At 59.4% G+C, this 21,533-nt stretch overlaps 1 protein-coding gene across 4 annotated transcripts in view; it reads right to left on the bottom strand.

Annotated features, from left to right (window-relative positions):
- Positions 1–21,533, bottom strand: part of DCHS1 (dachsous cadherin-related 1) — a 154,736-nt gene that overhangs the window by 82,522 nt on the left and 50,681 nt on the right. For all 4 annotated transcript variants that reach the window (XM_075917306.1, XM_075917305.1, XM_075917307.1 and 1 more), the window contains 4 exons: positions 17,676–17,864; positions 16,694–16,925; positions 7,175–7,411; positions 5,373–6,392 (listed from right to left, as the gene is read on the bottom strand). In XM_075917306.1, coding sequence (XP_075773421.1) covers positions 5,373–6,392; positions 7,175–7,411; positions 16,694–16,925; positions 17,676–17,864 — 1,678 coding nt within the window. The remainder of the gene's footprint in view (positions 1–5,372; positions 6,393–7,174; positions 7,412–16,693; positions 16,926–17,675; positions 17,865–21,533) is intronic.

The following is a 21,533-nucleotide window of genomic DNA, read 5'->3' as shown; positions in this document are numbered from 1 at the left end:
CTCTGGGGTGTGTGACCCCTAACCTCCGTGGAACGAGGTCACACCGACCCTCCTCCGGGGAGTGTGACCCCTCACCTCGTGGAACGAGGTCACACCGACCCTCCTCTGGGGAGTGTGACCCCTCACCTGGTGGAACGAGGTCACACCGACCCTGCTCTGGGGTGTGTGACCCCTAACCTCCGTGGAACGAGGTCACACCGACCCTCCTCCAGGGAGTGTGACCCCTCACCTCGTGGAACGAGGTCACACCGACCCTCCTCTGGGGAGTGTGACCCCTCACCTCGTGGAACGAGGTCACACCGACCCTCCTCTGGGGAGTGTGACCCCTGCCCTCCGTGAGACAAGGTCACACCGACCCTCCTCTGGGATGTGTGACCCCTAACCTCGTGGAACGAGGTTACACCGACCCTCCTCTGGGGTGTGTGACCCCTAACCTCCGTGGAACGAGGTCACACCGACCCTCCTCTGGGGTGTGTGACCCCTAACCTCCGTGGAACGAGGTCACACCGACCCTCCTCTGGGGAGTGTGACCCCTAACCTCCGTGGAACGAGGTCACACCGACCCTCCTCTGGGGAGTGTGACCCCTAACCTCCGAGGAACGAGGTCACACCGACCCTCCTCTGGGGAGTGTGACCCCTAACCTCCGTGAAATGAGGTCACACCGACCCTCCTCTGGGGAGTGTGACCCCTAACCTCCGTGGAACGAGGTCACACCGACCCTCCTCTGGGGAGTGTGACCCCTAACCTCCGTGAAATGAGGTCACACCGACCCTCCTCTGCGGAGTGTGACCCCTACCCTCTGGGAGACAAGGTCACACCGACCCTCCTCTGGGGTGTGTGACCCCTAACCTCCATGGAACGAGGTCACACCGACCCTCCTCTGGGGAGTGTGACCCCTAACCTCCATGGAACGAGGTCACACCGACCCTCCTCTGGGGAGTGTGACCCCTAACCTCCGTGGAACGAGGTCACACCGACCCTCCTCGGGGGAGTGTGACCCCTAACCTCCGTGGAACAAAGTCACACCGACCCTCCTCTGTGGAGTGTGACCCCTAACCTCCGTGGAACGAGGTCACACCGACCCTGCTCTGGGGTGTGTGACCCCCTGTCCTCCGTGAAACGAGGTCACACCGACCCTCCTCTGGGGAGTGTGACCCCTCACCTCGTGGAACGAGGTCACACCGACCCTCCTCTGGGGAGTGTGACCCCTAACCTCGTGGAACGAGGTCACACCGACCCTCCTCCAGGGAGTGTGACCCCTAACCTTCGTGGAACGAGGTCACACCGACCCTTCTCTGGGGTGTGTGACCCCTAACCTCCGTGAAACGAGGTCACACCGACCCTCCTCTGGGTGTGTGACCCCTACCCTCTGGGAGACAAGGTCACACCGACCCCCCTCTGGGGGGTGTGACCCCTCACCTCGTGGAACGAGGTCACACCGACCCTCCTCTGGGTGTGTGACCCCTACCCACTGGGAGACAAGGTCACACCGACCCTCCTCTGGGGCGTGTGACCCCTAACCTCGTGGATCGAGGTCACACTGACCTTCCTCTGGGGAGTGTGACCCCTAACCTCCGTGGAACGAGGTCACACCGACCCTCCTCGGGGGAGTGTGACCCCTAACCTCCGTGGAACGAAGTCACACCGACCCTCCTCTGGGGAGTGTGACCCCTAACCTCCGTGGAACGAGGTCACACCGACCCTCCTCTGGGGTGTGGGACCCCTGCCCTCCGTGAGACAAGGTCACACCGACCCTCCTCTGGGGTGTGTGACCCCCTAACCTCCATGGAACGAGGTCACACCGACCCTCCTCTGGGGAGTGTGACCCCTAACCTCCGTGGAACGAGGTCACACCGACCCTTCTCTGGGGTGTGTGACCCCTCACCTCGTGGAACGAGGTCACACCGACCCTCCTCTGGAGAGTGTGACCCCTAACCTCCGTGGAACGAGGTCACACCGACCCTCCTCTGGGGTGTGTGACCCCTCACCTCGTGGAACAAGGTCACACCGACCCTCCTCTGGGATGTGGGACCCCTAACCTCCGTGGAACGAGGTCACACCGACCCTCCTCTGGGGAGTGTGACCCCTAACCTCCGTGGAACGAGGTCACACTGACCCTCCTCTGGGGTGTGTGACCCCTAACCTCCGTGAGACAAGGTCACACCGACGCTCCTCTGGGGTGTGTGACCCCTCACCTCGTGGAACAAGGTCACACCGACCCTCCTCTGGGGAGTGTGACCCCTAACCTCCGTGGAACGAGGTCACACCGACCCTCCTCTGGGGTGTGGGACCCCTGCCCTCCGTGGAACGAGGTCACACCGACCCTCCTCTGGGGTGTGTGACCCCTGCCCTCCGTGAGACAAGGTCACACCGACCCTCCTCTGGGATGTGTGACCCCTAACCTCGTGGAACGAGGTCACACCGACCCTCCTCTGGGGTGTGTGACCCCTAACCTCCGTGGAACGAGGTCACACCGACCCTCCTCTGGGGTGTGTGACCCCTAACCTCCGTGGAACGAGGTCACACCGACCCTCCTCTGGGGTGTGTGACCCCTAACCTCCGTGGAACGAGGTCACACCGACCCTCCTCTGGGGAGTGTGACCCCTAACCTCCGTGGAACGAGGTCACACCGACCCTCCTCTGGGGAGTGTGACCCCTAACCTCCGTGAAATGAGGTCACACCGACCCTCCTCTGGGGAGTGTGACCCCTAACCTCGTGGAACGAGGTCACACCGACCCTCCTCTGGGGTGTGTGACCCCTAACCTCCGTGGAACGAGGTCACACCGACCCTCCTCTGGGGTGTGTTACCCCTAACCTCCGTGGAACGAGGTCACACCGACCCTCCTCTGGGGTGTGTGACCCCTAACCTCCGTGGAACGAGGTCACACTGACCCTCCTCTGGGGTGTGTGACCCCTAACCTCCGTGAGACAGGGTCACACCGACGCTCCTCTGGGGTGTGTGACCCCTCACCTCGTGGAACAAGGTCACACCGACCCTCCTCTGGGGAGTGTGACCCCTAACCTCCGTGGAACGAGGTCACACCGACCCTCCTCTGGGGTGTGGGACCCCTGCCCTCCGTGGAACGAGGTCACACCGACCCTCCTCTGGGGTGTGTGACCCCTGCCCTCCGTGAGACAAGGTCACACCGACCCTCCTCTGGGATGTGTGACCCCTAACCTCGTGGAACGAGGTCACACCGACCCTCCTCTGGGGTGTGTGACCCCTAACCTCCGTGGAACGAGGTCACACCGACCCTCCTCTGGGGTGTGTGACCCCTAACCTCCGTGGAACGAGGTCACACCGACCCTCCTCTGGGGTGTGTGACCCCTAACCTCCGTGGAACGAGGTCACACCGACCCTCCTCTGGGGTGTGTGACCCCTAACCTCCGTGGAACGAGGTCACACCGACCCTCCTCTGGGGAGTGTGACCCCTAACCTCCGTGGAACGAGGTCACACCGACCCTCCTCTGGGGAGTGTGACCCCTAACCTCCGTGAAATGAGGTCACACCGACCCTCCTCTGGGGAGTGTGACCCCTAACCTCCGTGGAACGAGGTCACACCGACCCTCCTCTGGGGAGTGTGACCCCTAACCTCCGTGAAATGAGGTCACACCGACCCTCCTCTGGGGAGTGTGACCCCTAACCTCCGTGAAATGAGGTCACACCGACCCTCCTCTGCGGAGTGTGACCCCTAACCTCCGTGGAACGAGGTCACACCGACCCTCCTCTGGGGAGTGTGACCCCTAACCTCGTGGAACGAGGTCACACCGACCCTCCTCTGGGGAGTGTGACCCCTAACCTCCGTGAAACGAGGTCACACCGACCCTCCTCTGGGGAGTGTGACCCCTAACCTCCGTGAAATGAGGTCACACCGACCCTCCTCTGGGGAGTGTGACCCCTAACCTCCGTGGAACGAGGTCACACCGACCCTCCTCTGGGGAGTGTGACCCCTAACCTCCGTGAAATGAGGTCACACCGACCCTCCTCTGCGGAGTGTGACCCCTAACCTCCGTGGAACGAGGTCACACCGACCCTCCTCTGGGGAGTGTGACCCCTAACCTCGTGGAACGAGGTCACACCGACCCTCCTCTGGGGAGTGTGACCCCTAACCTCGTGGAACGAGGTCACACCGACCCTCCTCTGGGGAGTGTGACCCCTAACCTCGTGGAACGAGGTCACACCGACCCTCCTCTGGGGAGTGTGACCCCTAACCTCCGTGAAATGAGGTCACACCGACCCTCTTCTGGGGTGTGTGACCCCTAACCTCCGTGAGACAAGGTCACACCGACCGTCCTCTGGGGTGTGTGACCGCTAACCTCGTGGAACGAGGTCACACCGACCCTCCTCTGGGGAGTGACACCCCTAACCTCCGTGAGATGAGGTCACACTGACCCTCCTCTGGGGAGTGTTACCCCAAACCTCCGTGAGACAAGGTCACACCGACCCTCCTCTGGGGTGTGTGACCCCTAACCTCGTGGAACGAGGTGTAACGGTAGTTCGGAATAGGAAGCCTAATTTGAACTACCTACTCCGTGCCACGTGTAGCCGCGGGCACGGAGTCCACAATAACGGGGATTTAAAAATGGCGGCGCTCGGCAAGATGTAAATGAAGCCCGGGAAATTTAAATCCCGGGCTTCATTTGCAACTCCGGTTGCCTACATTAACCAGCATAGTTCGAACTAGGGTGGTAGTGTAGACGTACCCTCTGTCTGTTCAAGCTTCCTTAAATCTCAGCAGCTCTGGGCTGGCTTCTCCGTGCTGCTGTCCTGAGATGTGGGCTCTGCCTGCCCCTGCCCAGCTCAGTCACAGCCGTCACTCAGGGTGTGTTTAGACTACACGGCTCCATCGACGGAGCCACCTAGATGAGTTTACTAGACATAGCAAAATGAAGCGGCGATTTAAATAATCGCCGCTTTATTTACATCAAAATGGCCGCCGCGCTGTGCCGATCAGCTGTTCGTCAGCATGGCGCGGTAGTCCAGATGGGGATCAAACGACCCCAGATCCCTTTGTCGTTAGATCCTGTAGCCTCCTTTCGCGAGCCATGCAGTCTAGACACACCCTCAGTGACGGGCCTGGCTTTCCCCAAAGGGCTGCTGGCCTCCCTCAGGCCATGGGAGCTCTGGGGCGGGATGGGAGAGCAGGGTACCCCCAGACAAAGCACTCTGCCTGGGGACAGTTCTAGGAGCTGTCTGACTGGGGAGCCACTAACTAGCCAGCATGTGCTGTCGGCACCCCGTGGTGCCATGCTGGGGCCAGCGCTGCTCTACCCACAGTCACCCCTAGGAACGTCACGGGCCTTCCATGTCCCCTTGGGTCTCAGTGGCTCTTCCTCCCCTGCCAGCTGCACCCGTTTGGGGTCTCTCACCAGACTGCATGTGGATGAGGAAGTTGGGATCATGCTGGAGGAGGCGGTAGGTGAGACGGCTGTTCTGCCCCATGTCCCGGTCACTGGCGGTCACCTTGCCCACCCTGCTGCCCGGGGGCTGGTTCTCTGCAATGGTGAAGAAGTAGCGCTCCTCACTGAGCCGGGGACTGTTGTCATTCTCATCAGTGATGCTGACCCGCACCGTGCTGGTGCCCGTCTTCCTGGCTTCACTGCTGGTGCCGCCTGCCCCTGCAGACGCCAGCACTGTCAGCATGTACAGGTCCCGCGTCTCCCGGTCCAGCGCACTCTTGACGTAGAGCCAGCCGCTTTCGGGCACAATGCCAAAGCTGGCAGCGTCGCCATCAGCACGCAGGTGGTAAGTGAGGGGCGTGGTGCCGGCGTCCCGCCCCAGGGCCCGCACCTGCAGGACGCGAGTGGAGACAGGCGTGCCCTCCCGCACCTCCACACGGTAGGTGAGTGTGTCGAAGATGGGCCCATGGTCATGCTCTGCCTGCACGTGCACCAGCAGGGTGAAGGTGGCACTGAGTTGGGGCACACCGCTGTCCCGTGCCACCACGGCTAGCCCATAGGCAGCACTGGCCTCGTACTGCAGGGCCCCCACCAGCCGCACTGTGCCTGAGGAGCGCTCCACGCTGAAGATGCCGTCCCCACCCGACACCAGCTCAAAGTGCACCTGCCCATTGGCACCACTATCCCGATCCTCCGCCTGCAGCGTGTAGACAGTAGCCCCCACCTCTGTGGCCTCTGGCAGCAGGATGGAGTCCGAAGGGGCCAGGAAGGCTGGCGCATTGTCATTCACATCTGACACGGCAATCTTCACCTGCGCATTGCTGTAGGCAGGCGGTGAGCCACTCCGGGCCTGCACGTCCAGAACCAGAACCGCCTGGACTTCATGGTCCAGAGGGAGGCTGATGCGGAGCTGTCCCAAGCTGGAGTCCATGCAGAAATAGCCGTGGGGATCTCCCGAGGAGATGGAATAAAAGATGTCATCAGAGTGACCTGGGGAAAGAGAATAGAGAGCATGGACAGTGAAAGCAGCACTCCACTACCCTGCCTCGCCTACCCCAGTGGGAGGTGCCATGGGGCAGGCAGGGCACTGGCAGTGGGGGTAGCTCATGGCAAGGGGCACCATGAAGGCAGGCAGGGGGCGCCACAGGGTCAGGCAGGGCACTGGCTATGGCAGGGGCTCCCAGCAGGGGCATGTAGGAGCAGATATGACACTAGCTGGGAGGAGGGTGGGAGGGAAGAGTACCGAACAGGGGCTGCTGTGGGGGGGGGGGGGCGGGGAGGCAGGCTGCTAGCTGTGGGGGAACGCCAGCAGGGGGCCAGGCAGGCTGCTAGCTGTGGGGGAACGCCAGCAGGGGGCAGGCAGGCTGCTAGCTGTGGGGGAACGCCAGCAGGGGGCCAGGCAGGCTGCTAGCTGTGGGGGAACGCCAGCAGGGGGGCAGGCAGGCTGCTAGCTGTGGGGGAACGCCAGCAGGGGGCCAGGCAGGCTGCTAGCTGTGGGGGAACGCCAGCAGGGGGCAGGCAGGCTGCTAGCTGTGGGGGAACGCCAGCAGGGGGGCAGGCAGGCTGCTAGCTGTGGGGGAATGCCAGCAGGGGGCAGGCAGGCTGCTAGCTGTGGAGGGGGAGCACCCAACAGGATGCACCGTGGGGGCAGGCACGGCACTGGCTGTGGGGGAACTCCCAGCAGGGTCACTGTGGCAAATCAGGCAGGAGGACAGGCCCCCTGAAGTGGCAACATGGCCCAGTGTGTTCTGAGGGCTGCGGTAGGTCCATACCCGGGGGGTTGTGGGCCCGGACGGCCCCCACGCTCACTCCCTGCTGAGCGTCCTCAGGCACAGTGAAGAAGTACTGAGCCTGCTCGAAGACAGGGGGTGAGACTGTGCCAGCCACGATGCTGATGTTCACTTGGGCATTGGGTTGAGTTGAGAGGCCCCCCCCATCTCGTGCCGAGATCACCAGCTGCACCAGCGTGTTGGCTTTGCCACTCAGGGACCATGAGAGGGAAACGACACCTGGGAGAGAAAGAGACTCATAGGGGAAGCTCTGCAGGGTTGAAAACTGTTCCCCTCCCCTGCAGGAAATGCACCACTTCCACCCTGCTCTAGGGGCGCAGCAACAAACCACGGGCCTGGGAACAACTCCGGAGACTGGCACTTGCAAAGTTACTCCCATGGTTCTTCTCTGGACCTTCCCCAAGTTAGCAACATCCTCCTTGATGTGTGGGGTGCACCGCTGGGCACAGGATGTCAGCAGCAGTTGCATCAGTCCCAACTAGAGATGTAAATAACCTCTCGACTCCTCCTCAAGAGTCCTGTTCACGTGTCCCAGGGTCGCGCTAGCACCGGCCTTCGGCACTGGGAGCCTGCATTTCGCGGATCGTTTTCTCCAATCCCCAAATACTGTTCAGACTCTTTGCTCCCTAGAAGAGCATGTTCTCCAGGAACAAAAGTCATTTACATTTTGCCATATTACATTGCACAGTGTTTGCTTGCACCCGCTTTACTGAGCAGTCTGGAGCACACTGTGCAAGTGACCCGCCCCTTTTGTTATTTACTCCTCCTCGGTGCTTGTGTCTGCAGAGGGGGATGGCACTGGGCCAGAGGGAGCAAAGTCAGGGCCTTGGGAATGAGCTCTGGGGAGGGAGTGGGCCTGGGGGCAAAGGGGTCAGGGCCCAGAGGAACAGGCCATGGAGAGGGAATAAACCTTGGGCCTGGAGGAAAAGAGGTCAGGGCCCTGGGGAACAGCCCTTGGGAAGGGAGAAGACCTAGGGGAATGGGCCATGGGGAGGGGCAGGAGGTTGAGGTATAGCAGTGGATGTAGGCTGAGGGAGGAGTTCAGGGCTGGGGCCTGGGGTTGGAGTATGGCGCTGCTGCAGCTAGGGAGAGGCCCCTTCCCCCAGCCCTAGCCCCAGAGCTGCTGCAGCTGGGGAGAGAGATGGGGAGGAGGAGTCCTCTCTGCATGCTACAGCCCCAGGGCACTCTACCTCAAACCCCCCATCCCTGGATCCACCCCAGAGCCCTGACCACCCTGCACCCTAAGCCTAGCCCTCTGCCCCAGCCCTGCGCCCCTTCCCACACGCCAAACCCCATCCCTGGCTCCACCCCAGAGCCCTCCACCTCTGCCCCAGCCCTGCGCCCCTTCCCACACGCCAAACCCCCATCCCTGGCTCAAGCCCAGAGCCCTCCACCTCTGCCCCAGCCCTGCGCCCCTTCCCACATGCCAAACCCCATCCCTGGCTCCACCCCAGAGCCCTCCACCTCTGCCCCAGCCCTGCGCCCCTTCCCACACGCCAAACCCCCATCCCTGGCTCAAGCCCAGAGCCCTCCACCTCTGCCCCAGCCCTGCGCCCCTTCCCACACGCCAAACCCCATCCCTGGCTCCACCCCAGAGCCCTCCACCTCTGCCCCAGCCCTGCGCCCCTTCCCACACGCCAAACCCCATCCCTGGCTCCACCCCAGAGCCCTCCAACTCTGCCCCAGCCCTGCGCCCCTTCCCATACGCCAAACCCCATCCCTGGCTCCACCCCAAAGCCCTCCACCTCTGCCCCAGCCCCTTCCCACACGCCAAACCCCCATCCCTGGCTCAACCCCAGAGCCCTCCACCTCTGCCCCAGCCCTGCGCCCCTTCCCACACGCCAAACCCCCATCCCTGGCTCCACCCCAAAGCCCTCCACCTCTGCCCCAGCCCCTTCCCACACGCCAAACCCCCATCCCTGGCTCCACCCCAGAGCCCTTCACCTCTGCCCCAGCCCTGCGCCCCTTCCCACACGCCAAACCCCATCCCTGGCTCCATCCCAGAGCCCTCCACCTCTGCCCCAGCCCTGCGCCCCTTCCCACACGCCAAACCCCATCCCTGGCTCCATCCCAGAGCCCTCCACCTCTGCCCCAGCCCTGCGCCCCTTCCCACACGCCAAACCCCCATCCCTGGCTCCACCCCAGAGCCCTGACCACCCTGCACCCTAAGCCTAGCCCTCTGCCCCAGCCCTGCGCCCCTTCCCACACGCCAAACCCCATCCCTGGCTCCACCCCAGAGCCCTCCACCTCTGCCCCAGCCCTGCGCCCCTTCCCACACGCCAAACCCCATCCCTGGCTCCATCCCAGAGCCCTCCACCTCTGCCCCAGCCCTGCGCCCCTTCCCACACGCCAAACCCCATCCCTGGCTCCATCCCAGAGCCCTCCACCTCTGCCCCAGCCCTGCGCCCCTTCCCACACGCCAAACCCCCATCCCTGGCTCCACCCTAGAGCCCTTCACCTCTGCCCCAGCCCTGCGCCCCTTCCCACATGCCAAACCCCCATCCCTGGCTCCATCCCAGAGCCCTCCACCTCTGCCCCAGCCCTGCGCCCCTTCCCACACGCCAAACCCCATCCCTGGCTCCATCCCAGAGCCCTTCACCTCTGCCCCAGCCCTGCGCCCCTTCCCACACGCCAAACCCCCATCCCTGGCTCCATCCCAGAGCCCTTCACCTCTGCCCCAGCCCTGCGCCCCTTCCCACACGCCAAACCCCCATCCCTGGCTCCACCCCAGAGCCCTCCACCTCTGCCCCAGCCCTGCGCCCCTTCCCACACGCCAAACCCCATCCCTGGCTCCATCCCAGAGCCCTTCACCTCTGCCCCAGCCCTGCGCCCCTTCCCACACGCCAAACCCCCATCCCTGGCTCCATCCCAGAGCCCTCCACCTCTGCCCCAGCCCTGCGCCCCTTCCCACATGCCAAACCCCCATCCCTGGCTCCACCCCAGAGCCCTGACCACCCTGCACCCTAAGCCTAGCCCTCTGCCCCAGCCCTACGCCCCTTCCCACACGCCAAACCCCATCCCTGGCTCCACCCCAGAGCCCTCCACCTCTGCCCCAGCCCCTTCCCACACGCCAAACCCCCATCCCTGGCTCCACCCCAGAGCCCTCCACCTCTGCCCCAGCCCTGCGCCCCTTCCCACATGCCAAACCCCCATCCCTGGCTCCACCCCAGAGCCCTCCACCTCTGCCCCAGCCCTGCGCCCCTTCCCACATGCCAAACCCCATCCCTGGCTCCACCCCAGAGCCCTCCACCTCTGCCCCAGCCCTGCGCCCCTTCCCACACGCCAAACCCCATCCCTGGCTCCATCCCAGAGCCCTTCACCTCTGCCCCAGCCCTGCGCCCCTTCCCACACGCCAAACCCCCATCCCTGGCTCCATCCCAGAGCCCTCCACCTCTGCCCCAGCCCTGCGCCCCTTCCCACACGCCAAACCCCATCCCTGGCTCCACCCCAGAGCCCTCCACCTCTGCCCCAGCCCTGCGCCCCTTCCCACACGCCAAACCCCCATCCCTGGCTCCACCCCAGAGCCCTCCACCTCTGCCCCAGCCCTGCGCCCCTTCCCACACGCCAAACCCCCATCCCTGGCTCCACCCCAGAGCCCTCCACCTCTGCCCCAGCCCTGCACCCCTTCCCACACGCCAAACCCCATCCCTGGCTCCACCCCGGAGCCCTTCACCTCTGCCCCAGCCCTGCGCCCCTTCCCACATGCCAAACCTCCCAGCCACCCCCACACCACACCACACCACCTCCAAATTGGTGCAAATACAATTAATTCTGCACATGGATGTAAACAATTAGAGGAAACACTGATCCCGGCTTCTGGGGAAAAGGGTTAGAGTCTAGGGAACAGGCCATGAGGAGTGGGCCCTGGACCTGGGGACGAGGGGGTAAGGGCCATTAGGAATGGGCCATGGGGAGAAATGTGTTCGTGAGGAGGGGGTGATTGGAGCCCTGGGATCAGGCCCTAGAGAAATGGGCCATTGGAAATGGGCCCTGGGCCTGTGGAGGGGGGGGGGGGGGTCAGTGCCCCGAGGAACAGGCCATGGGGAGGGAGAGAGAGAAGAATAAAATCATGGACTACTAGATCTGAAAGGGACCTTGAGAGTCATGGAGTCCATTTCCCTGCCCCCACGGCAGGGCCAAGCACTGTCTAGATCAGTGGTCCCCAACCTTTTGAGGTTGTCGGGCGCCAGGGGGCGTGGCCGTTCGCCCGCCGGGCGCCAGGGGGCAGGGACACTTGCGCGCCCGGGGGCGGCCCCCCCCATAGCCGCTTGCCCGGGGGCGGCCCCCGCCCAATAGCCACGCGCCCGGGGCCAGTGCCCCTCCCCGCAAGCACCGCGTGCCCGGGGCCGACGCTCCCCGCAAGCGCTGCGCCATGTGCCTGGGGCCAGGCCAGCCCCGAGCACCTGGCGGGCGCAATGGCGCCCGCGGGCACCGTGTTGGGGACCACGGGTCTAGATCATCCCTGCCAGGTGTCTGTCCAGCCTGCTCTTCAATATCTCCAGTGATGGAGATTCCACAACCTCCCAGGCAATTTATCCCCCCCGGACAGGCAGGACGTTTTCCCTCATGTCCAACCTCAACTGCCCTGGCTGCAGTTTAAGCCCCTTGCTCCTTGTCCTGTCCTCAGAGACCAAGGGGAACAATTCTCCCCCCTCCTCCCTCTGTCCCCTTCCCTCTCAGTCTTCTCCTTTCCCAACTAAACAAGCCCAGTTCCTTCAGTCTCCCTCACAGCTCAGGTTCTCTAGGCCTTTCAGCATTTCTATTGCTCTTCTCTGCACCCTCTCCAATTTCTCCACATCTGTCTTGAAATGCGGTGCCCAGAACTGGACACAAGCCTCCACTGAGGCCGAACCAGCGCAGAGGAGAGCGGAAGAAGGACTCCTCGTCCTTGCTCCCAATACCCCTGAGATCTCTGGGCCTGGCAGGAAGTGCTCAGAGGCCCAGAGGAGGGAGCGGCCCTTGGGACCTCTGGGCCTGAGGAGAAGAGGTCAGGGTATGTCTACACCACAAAGTTAATTCGAACTAATAGACGTTAGTTCGAATTAACTTTGATAGGCGCTCCACATACAAACCGCTAGTACGAACTTAATTCGAACGAGGTAAACCTCATTCTACGAGGACTTACGCCTAGTTCGAATTAAGCAGTTTGAAATAAGGGCTGTGTAGCCCCTTAATTCGAACTAGTGGGAGGCTAGCCCTCCCCAGCTCTCCCTGGTGGCCACTCTGGGCACCACCAGGGAAACTCGTCTGCCCTCCTCCCGGCCCCGGAGCCCTTAAAGGGGCACGGGCTGGCTATGGTGCCCGTGCCAGATGCAAGCCTGCCAGCACCCAGCCGGCAGACCCTGCACCTGGCATGGAATGAACCAGCCACCCGCTGCCACCCAGGAGCCTGCCCGGGGCCGCAAGAGGTGGGCACCCGCCTGGTCTAGTGCAGACATCGTGGACCTCATCCACGATCTCCGCACTAGGCACAGGAAAGTGGCCGTCTAGGGCAGGATAGCTGCCAGCCTGGCCATCCAGGAGCAGGTTTGCATGAAAATCAAGGTGGTCCAGTGAGACCCCCGACCCTGAGCCCTGAGCTTAGAATGGCCGTACTGGGTCAGACCAAAGGTCCATCTAGCCCAGTAGCCTGTCTGCCAACAGCGGCCAACACCAGCTACCCCGGAGGGGATGGACCGAAGACAATGACCAAGCCATTTGTCTCGTGCCATCCATCTCCAGCCTTCCAAAACAGAGGCCAGGGACACCATTTCTATCCCCTGTCTAATACCACTCCATGGGCCCAACCTCCATGAATTTATCTAACTTCTTTTTAAACTCTGTTAGGGTATGTCTACACTACAGCGCTAATTCGAATTAGTACAGCTAGACTTAAAAACTAGTTTGAATTAGCGTTTTGCTAATTCGAACTAGCATGTCCACACAGAGTGGACCCTGAACAGAGGTTAAGGATGGCCGGAAGCAGTGCCGGCAGGGCATCAGATGAGGACTTAGAGCGTGGAGCTGCTGTCTCAGGCTAGCCGAGGGCTGTGCTTAAAGGGACCCGACCCCCACCCCGGACAGACAGTTCTCAGGGTTCCCCGCTTGCAAAGCAGTTCTGGCTTGGAGTGCCCTGAGTGCCCACACGCGGAACATCACAGCACTCGGCCATCACCCCGGCTGCACTTGCCGCAGGCTTCCATCCAGGGGGATGGGGGCAATCCGGGGGCTGCAGGAGAACTTCCACCCCGAGAAGCCCACAGAGCCAGCCCAGTCCTCCCCATCGGGAGCGCGTACCCCATTCCTCCCTCACCTCCTTCCACTTACCCTTCCCTAGTCCCCCTTCCTGATGTACAAAATAAAGAAAACGTGTGTTCAATAATAGAATCTCTCTTTATTGAACAAAACTGGGGGAGACTGGGAAAAAGAGGTGGGAGAGAGGAAGAGAGAGGCTGGGAGAGGGGAGGGCAACTAAAATGATCAGGGGTTTGGAACAGGTCCCATATGAAGAGAGGCTAAAGAGACTGGGACTTTTCAGTTTAGAGAAGAGGAGACGGAGGGGGGATATGATAGAGGTCTATAAAAGCAAGAGTGGTGTGGAGAGGGTGCATAAAGAAAAGTTCTCCATTAGTTCCCATAATAGAAGGACTAGAGGACACCAAAGGAAAGGAATGGGTAGCAGGCTTCAAACTAGTAACATAAAGTTCTTCTTCACAAAGCAAAGAGTCAACCTGTGGAACTCCTTGCTGCAGGAGGCTGTGAAGGCTAGAACTAGAACAGAGTTTAAAGAGAAGTGAGATCAAGTCATGGAGGTTGGGTCCATGGAGTGGTATTAGCCAGGGGGTAGAAATGGTGTCCCTGCCCAAAGTTTGTGGAAGGCTGGAGATGGACGGCACGATGTCTGCACTAGACCAGGCGGGTGCCCACCTCTTGCGGTCCTGGCCAGGCTCCAGAGAGCCGCCAGCCTGGTCCCGGGAAGAGGCGGAGGGCTGGGGGGCATCGGGTGGCTGGCTCATGGCGTGCCAGGTGCAGGGTCTGCTGGCTGGGTGCTGGCAGGCTTGCACCTGGCACAGGCACTGTAGCCAGCCCGTGCCCCTTTAAGGGCTCCGGGGCCGGGAGGGGGGCAGACGAGTTTCCCTGGTAGTGCCCAGAGTGGCCACCAGGGAAAGCTGGAGAGGGCTAGCCTCCCACTAGTTCGAATTAAGGGGCTACACAGCCCTTAATTCGAACTAGTCAGTTCGAACTAGGCTTAGTCCTCGTGCAATGAGGTTTACCTAGTTCAAACTAAGCGCTCCGCTAGTTCGAATTAAGTTCGAACTAGCGGAGCACTAGTGTAGCGCCTATGAAAGTTAATTTGAACTAACGTCCGTTAGTTCAAATTAACTTTGTAGTGTAGACATACCCTTAGGCTGTGTCTACACTAGGCCACTTATTCCGGAAAATCAGCCGCTTTTCCGGAATAAGCTGCGAGCTGTCTACACTGGCCCTTGAATTTCCGGAAAAGCAACGACGCTCTACTGTACAAAATCAGACGCTATTCCAGAAAAACCATTCTGCTCCCGCTCGGGCATAAGTCCTTATTCCGGAACATTGTTCCGGAAAAGGGCCAGTGTAGACAGCCCAGTAGTCTTTTCCAGAAAAAAGCCCCGATCGCGAAAATGGCGATCGGGGCTCTTTTCCGGAAAAGTGCGTCTACATTGGCCACAGACTCTCTTCCGGAAAAAGGCTTTTCCGGAAAAGCAGCCTGCCAATGTAGACGCTCCTTTTCCGGAAAAACAGAAAACAGAATAGTATTCCGTTTTAAGCAGTTCCGGAAATTCATGCCAGTTTAGACACAGCCCTAGGGTATGTCTACACTATCACGCTAGTTCGAACTAGGGTGGTTAATGTAGGCAACCCGAGTTACAAATGAAGCCCGGGATTTGAATTCCCGGGCTTCATTTACATATTGCCGGGCGCCGCCATTTTAAATGTCCACTAGTGCGGACTCCTCGGGAGTAACGGTAGTTCAGAATAGGAAGCCTAGTGCGAACTACCTAGTCTGTGCCGCGTGTAGCCGCATGGCACGGAGTCTGCACTAGCGGACATTTAAAAATGGCGGTGCCCGGCAATATGCAAATGAAGCCCGGGAATTCAAATCCCGGGCTTCATTTGTAACTCCAGTTGCCTACATTACCACACTAGTTCGAACTAGGGTGGTAGTGTAGACATACCCTTATAGTTCTAGCCTTCACAGCCTCCTGCAGCAAGGAGTTCCACAGGTTTACTATTTGCTTTGTGAAGAAGAACTTTCTGTTATTAGTTTGAAGACTGCTACCCATTAATTTCACTTGGTGTCCTCTAGTCCTTCTATTATGGGAACTAATGAAGAACCTCTCCACACCACTCGTGCTTTTATAGACCTCTATCATATCCCCCCTTAGTCTCCTCTTTTCTAAGCTGAGAAGTCCAAGTCTCTTTAGCCTCTCTTCATATGGGACCTGTTCCAAACCTCTGATCATTTTAGTTGCCCTCCCCTCTCCTACCCTCTCTCTTCCCCTCTCCCACCTCCTTTTCCCAGTCTCCCCGAGTTTTGTTCAATAAAGAGAGTTTCTATTTTTGAGCACACGTGTCCTTTATTTTGTACATCAGGAAGGGGGGCTAGGGAGGGATAAGTGGAAGGAGGTGAGGGAGGAATGGGGCACGAGCCCCCGATGGGGAGGACTGGGGTGGCTCTGCAGGCTCCTCAGGGTGGAAGCTCTCCTGCAGCCCCCCGCTTGACCCCCTCCCCGGATGGCAGCCTGCGGCAAGTGCAGCCGGGCTGATTGCCGAGTGCTGTGATGTGCCGAGTATGGGCACTCAGGGCACTCCAAGACAGGACTGCTTTGCTGTCCCTCATCGAGTTAGACAAGCGAGTGGGGAACCCCTGAGAATTGTCTGTCCGGGGTGGGGGTCGGGTCCCTTTAAGCACAGCCCTCGGCTAGCCTGAGACAGCAGCTCCACGCTCTAAGTCCTAATCTGATGCCCTGCTGGCACTGCTTCCGGCCATCCTTAACCCCGGTTCAGGGTCCACTCAATGTGGACATGCTAGTTCGAATTAGCAAAACGCTAATTCAAACTAGTTTTTAGGTCTAGATGCACTAGTTCGAATTAGCTTAGTTCGAATTAACTGATTCGAATTAAGTTAGTTCGAATTAGTGCTGTAATGTAGACATACCCTCAGAGCCCAGGAAATGGATCCCGAGGAGAGAGTGGGTTCTGGGAAGGATAGGGTCAGGGCCTGGGGGAACGGGATTTCTGGGCCTGTGGACAGTAGGGTCTGGGAAGCTCTTGGCTTGCAAAGAATGGAGCCGCGACCCAGGGGAAGGAGGGATCTGGGCATGGAAGGAAGGAGTCAGGGCCTGGGGGAGAAGGAGTCATGGGGAGGGAATGGGCCCAGGAGAACAGCAAGGGCCTCTGTCAGCAGCAGGCTGAACATCAGCTAGGGGAAGCTCCCTTCCCCCCACCCTGCCCCAGGCTGGCCAGGGCACCAGAAGCTCTTACCCGTGTCCTTGTGCAGAGAGAAGAGAGGGGGCGAGTTCCCTGAGACAATGTGGTAGGTCACCTTCCCGTGTGGGCCCTCGTCCTTGTCGTGGGCCGTGACGCGCAGCACGGCTGTGCCTGGCATGCTCTGGGTGCTGATGCTGGCCGCGTACTCCAGCGGGTAGAACACCGGCCTGTTATCGTTCACATCCTCCAGGAAAACCTTCACGTATACCATGGAGTTCAGGCCGCCCTGGAGGGGGACAGGACAAGGCATAACTCTGCACAGGGCTGGGCTGCTGGTCAGATTCCCTCTACGCTCAGCAGTAGCACAGCCCCATGGCTGCTTAATGAGCCCCACCCAACCCAGGGCTCAGGCATGGAGCAGCCTGGCTGGGGCAGGGGCATTTCTCCCTCTGACAGCAGCAGCTCCAGGCTGAGGACAGAGCAACGAGGTGGGGACACGTCCCCTCCCTACCGGCTGGGAGAGACACGCTGCTCTGTCCTCAGCCGGGAGCTCCTGCTGTCAGAGGGAGAAGTGCCCTTCCCCCACCAGGCAGCTCCATGCACGGAGCCCTGAGCCCCTGGCTGGGCAGGACTCATTAATCAGCTGCGGGGCCGTGCTGCCGCGCAGCTTAGAGGGAACTCTGCGGCTGGGGAGATGGGCTGACGTGGATAACCCCCTGCACAGCACCAGGCTCCTAGGATGACTCTGTCCCATGCCCCCTTGCTCACTCCTTGTTGGCTCATCTCCCCATCTCCCATTGCTCCGCTCCCCCCACCCCCACCCCCAGCCCATCCGCCCCATTGCTCAGCTCCTCCCGCCTGGCCCATCTGCCCCATTGCTCAGCATCCCCTCAGGGCCCTTCTGCCTCTGCCCCATTACTCAGCCTCCTCCAAGGGCCATTTTGTTTCTCAGCCTCTTTTCCCATGGAACCATCCTCCCCCCCCCAGCACTCAGCCCCCTCCCCCTGGAGCCCAGCTTCCTTCCATCAGTGCTCACCCCATCAACAGCAATGACGGTGAAGTCATAGGCAGTGGCTCCCTCATCACGGTCCAAGCCCTGCACTGTGCACAGCTGCCCAGTGTGCTCATCGATGGTGAACTGTGTAGGCACAACACTGCCGATGCCGGAGCCGATGGAGTAGGAGAGGGAGCCAAAGGGGCCACTGTCTGCATCTGTGGCTGTGATCTAGTGGAAAGACGCTGTGTCAGACAGAGTAGCAATGGGGCTGGAACTCAGCAGCCAGGCCCAGCTCCCCTGGCCCATCACAAGGGCAGCTCACAGGACAGGGTGGGCAAATACCAGGACACTGCTTCCTGCTGCTCCCATTGACTGGGAATGGCGATCTGCAGCCAGTAGGAGCTGCAATCGCCTGCACCTGCAGAGGTGCAGGTAAATATAGCTGCACCTAACCCTGGCGAACTGCTTCCGTTCCACTGCCCACTACTGTCACAGAATCATAGACTCTTAAAATGATACGACTGGAAGGAACTGCCCTCACAGCAGGACCAAGCAGTCTGGACCATCCTGCTCTGCCAGGTGTCTGTCCAACCTGCTCTTCAATATCTCCAGTGAGGGGGATTCCACAGTCCCTCTAGGCAATTTATTCCAGTGTTTCACCACCCTGACAAGCAGGAAGTTTTTCCTAATGTCCAACCTAAACCTCCCTTGCTGCAGTTTAAGCCCATTGCTTCTTGGCCTGTCACCAGAGGCCAAGGAGAACAATTTTTCTCCCTCCTCCCTCTGACACCCTTATAGACACCTGAAAACCGCTCTCATGTCCCCTCTCAGTCTTCTCTTTTCCAGAGTAAGCAAAGCCAATTCTTTCGGGCTTCAGTCATAGATCTTGAATCATATTTGTTGCTCCGAACTTTTTCAAATTTTTCCGCATCTTTCCTGAAATGTAATGCTCAGAACTGGACACAATACTCCATGTGAGGCCTAATCAATGCAAAGCAGAATAACTTTGTGTCTTGCTCACAAACACGCCTGTTGAGACATTCTGGGATGATCTTTGCTTTTTCACAGGAGTCACACTGTTGACTCACATTTAGCTTGTGCTCCACTCTGACCCCTCGACCCCTTTCTGCAGGGCTCCTTCCTAGGCAGTCTCCCCCCATTCTGAACGTGTGCATGAGCCCTTCTGCATGTAAGAGTCAGAATGGCCAGGACACAGGAAGTCTGGATCCAATTTCCTGCACTGCTGAAGCCTCAAGACACGTGATCACAGGAAAACAGCAGCTTCTCTGGGCTGTAGTTCCCACCTATACAGTAGGGAACTGCACAGAGGCTGGGGTGAGAAAAGACTTGACTCCTCAGTGAGTGATCGGAGTAGCTCGCTTTCATAAGAGCGGCCAGGCTGGGTCAGCCCAAAGGTCCTGTCTGCCCACAGTGGCCAGTGCCAGGTGCCCAGAGGGAATGAACAGAGCAGGGAATCAAGGCTCTCCTTCCTTCCCTCTCAAACTCCCGTCTGCAGTCCCCTGATTGCTAGCTCCCCCTGGTCACTTTGCTTCTGGCTTTTTAGGCCTTCTCTCCTAGATCAGTCCTGCCCCCTTATTAGCCACAAAGGGAGCAGATGATCACAAGGCATTCTCTCCTTCAGCTGGTGCTCACCCTACAGCTAGGGAGTGCTGCAGGAGTGGGGTGGGGTCTCAGAAATGGGCATCTGCTGCACAATTGAGGCTGCTGGCAGTGTTACTTCCCATCTTCTCAATTTAGATGACCTCTCTATTTCTGGTATTAGGACTTGGCCTTGGGCAGAGCGGCTGAGCTCCACAAATTTACCCCACTGTCCTCACTAGTGTTGCCGGGTGTCCGGTTTTCGCTCGGACAGTCCGGGAATTGCATCTTCTGTCCGATAAAAAAACCCAGAAAATACCGGACATGCAAAATGTCCAGTATTTTCTGTTTCTCGGACGGAAGGCCGGCGGGGACATTTTTCCCCAGCCTCCCCTGCCGCATGGCCAGATACTTCCGGTTCCTCTCCTGCATGTGGGAGAGGCCGCACAGGAGATCTGGCGGGAGGGAGAAGCTCCATGTGCTGGAGCCCTGCAGCATTTCAGCCAGGCGGCAGGGAAAGAGGCTGCAGCTCCTTCCCAGGCTCAGGCAGCTGCAGAGGCTGCCAGCGAAACTCCTTTTGTCCGAGCAGGTGTGTGGGAGGGAAGGAGAGGAGAGGGGAGGGGATCCATTCCCAGAGTGGGAGGGAAGGGAAGCCCGAGCCCCTTCCCTGCATAGGGCACCTTTCGAAAGGAAGGGGAAGGCACAGCTTCTCCTCTTCCCCACCCCCACTTTCCTGGAATAGGCTGGCTAGCCTGTGGCAGACTGGAGCTCTACCAGTTCAGGAGGCATGCAGGACTGGTGGCTGACTCTGAGTGCAGCGCTTCCTTGCAGGGTGGTGGCAGGGAGCGAGAGACTTCACGTGCTCCCCCTCCCAAGGCCCTGATTGACCTGGGGGCAACAGGGGTAGTACGTGAAGTCTCCTCCCACTGCTGGACACAGGGAACTGCCAGCTGTTCAGAACAGCTGTCAGTTCTGTTGGGGGGGGAGCGGCGGCAAAGACTTTGTACAGTCCCCCAGCCCCAGACCAATCAGGGTCTGTGGGTGGGGAAGCATGGAAGTGTCCTGTCCCCAACCCCTTCAGGGTAGCCTGGGGCTGCTTCAAAGCTTTCTGAAGTGGCCCCTGGTCAAAAATGATTGCCCACGTCTATGCTAGACACTCACTAACCCCGTCCCATTTCCCTCCTGCTAGACTCAGAATTGGTCTCTAAGTCGGGGCGGGCAATAAGGTTTTACTGGGGGCCACTTCAGACATTTTTGAAGTGGGCCCGGGCTGCACCGGATGGGGCGGGGCCTCAGACGGAAGGAGCAGAGCCAGGCTACTTTCCTGCTTCCCCACCCATAGACCATGATTGATCTGGTGGGGGGGAGCATGTGAAGTCTTTGCCCCCCCCCCAGGCTTCCCCTAGGTGCCCATGCCCCTGGCAGTGGGAGGAGACTGCCACTCCCACTTCTGCCCCCAGGCCAATCAGGGCTTCGGAGCAGAGGAGCGCATGAAGGTAGGTAATAAAGTGATAGGGAATAGAATATTACACTTGGAAGGTAATAAAGTGATAGGGAATAGCCAGCATGGGTTTGTGAAGAACAAGTCATGCCAAACTAATCTGATAGCTTTCTTTGATAAGATAACGAGCCTTGTGGATAAGGGAGAAGTGGTGGATGTCATATACCTAGACTTTAGTAAGGCATTTGATACGGTCTCGCATGATATTCTTATTGATAAACTAGGCAAATATAACTTAGATAGGGCCACGATAAGGTGGGTGCATAATTGGCTGGATAACCGTAGTCAGAGAGTTGTTGTTAACGGTTCTAAATCCTGCTGGAAAGGGATAACAAGTGGAGTTCCGCAAGGGTCTGTTTTGGGACCCGTACTGTTCAATATCTTCATCAATGATGTAGATATTGGGATAGAGAGTACGCTTATTAAGTTTGCAGATGATACCAAACTGGGTGGGGTTGCGACTTCTTTGAAGGATAGGGACATAATTCAAAATGACCTTAGCAAGTTAGAGAAATGGTCAGAGGTAAACAGGATGAGGTTTAATAAAGAGAAATGCAAAGTGCTCCACTTAGGAAGGAACAATCAGTTCCATACATACAAGATGGGAAGCGACTGTCTGGGAAGGAGCATGGCGGAAAGGGATCTAGGGGTCATAGTGGACCACAAGTTGAATACGAGTCAACAGTGTGATGCTGTTGCAAAAAAAGCAAATATGATTCTAGGTTGTATCAACAGGTGTGTTGTAAGCAAAACTCGTGAAGTCATTCTGCCGCTCTACTCTGCACTAGTTAGGCCTC

This window comes from Pelodiscus sinensis, unplaced genomic scaffold (assembly GCF_049634645.1).
Source record: "Pelodiscus sinensis isolate JC-2024 unplaced genomic scaffold, ASM4963464v1 ctg95, whole genome shotgun sequence".
NCBI lineage: Eukaryota > Metazoa > Chordata > Testudines > Trionychidae > Pelodiscus > Pelodiscus sinensis.
The sequence above is the reverse complement of the archived record's forward strand: the minus strand, read 5'-3'. Positions and strand labels throughout refer to the sequence as shown.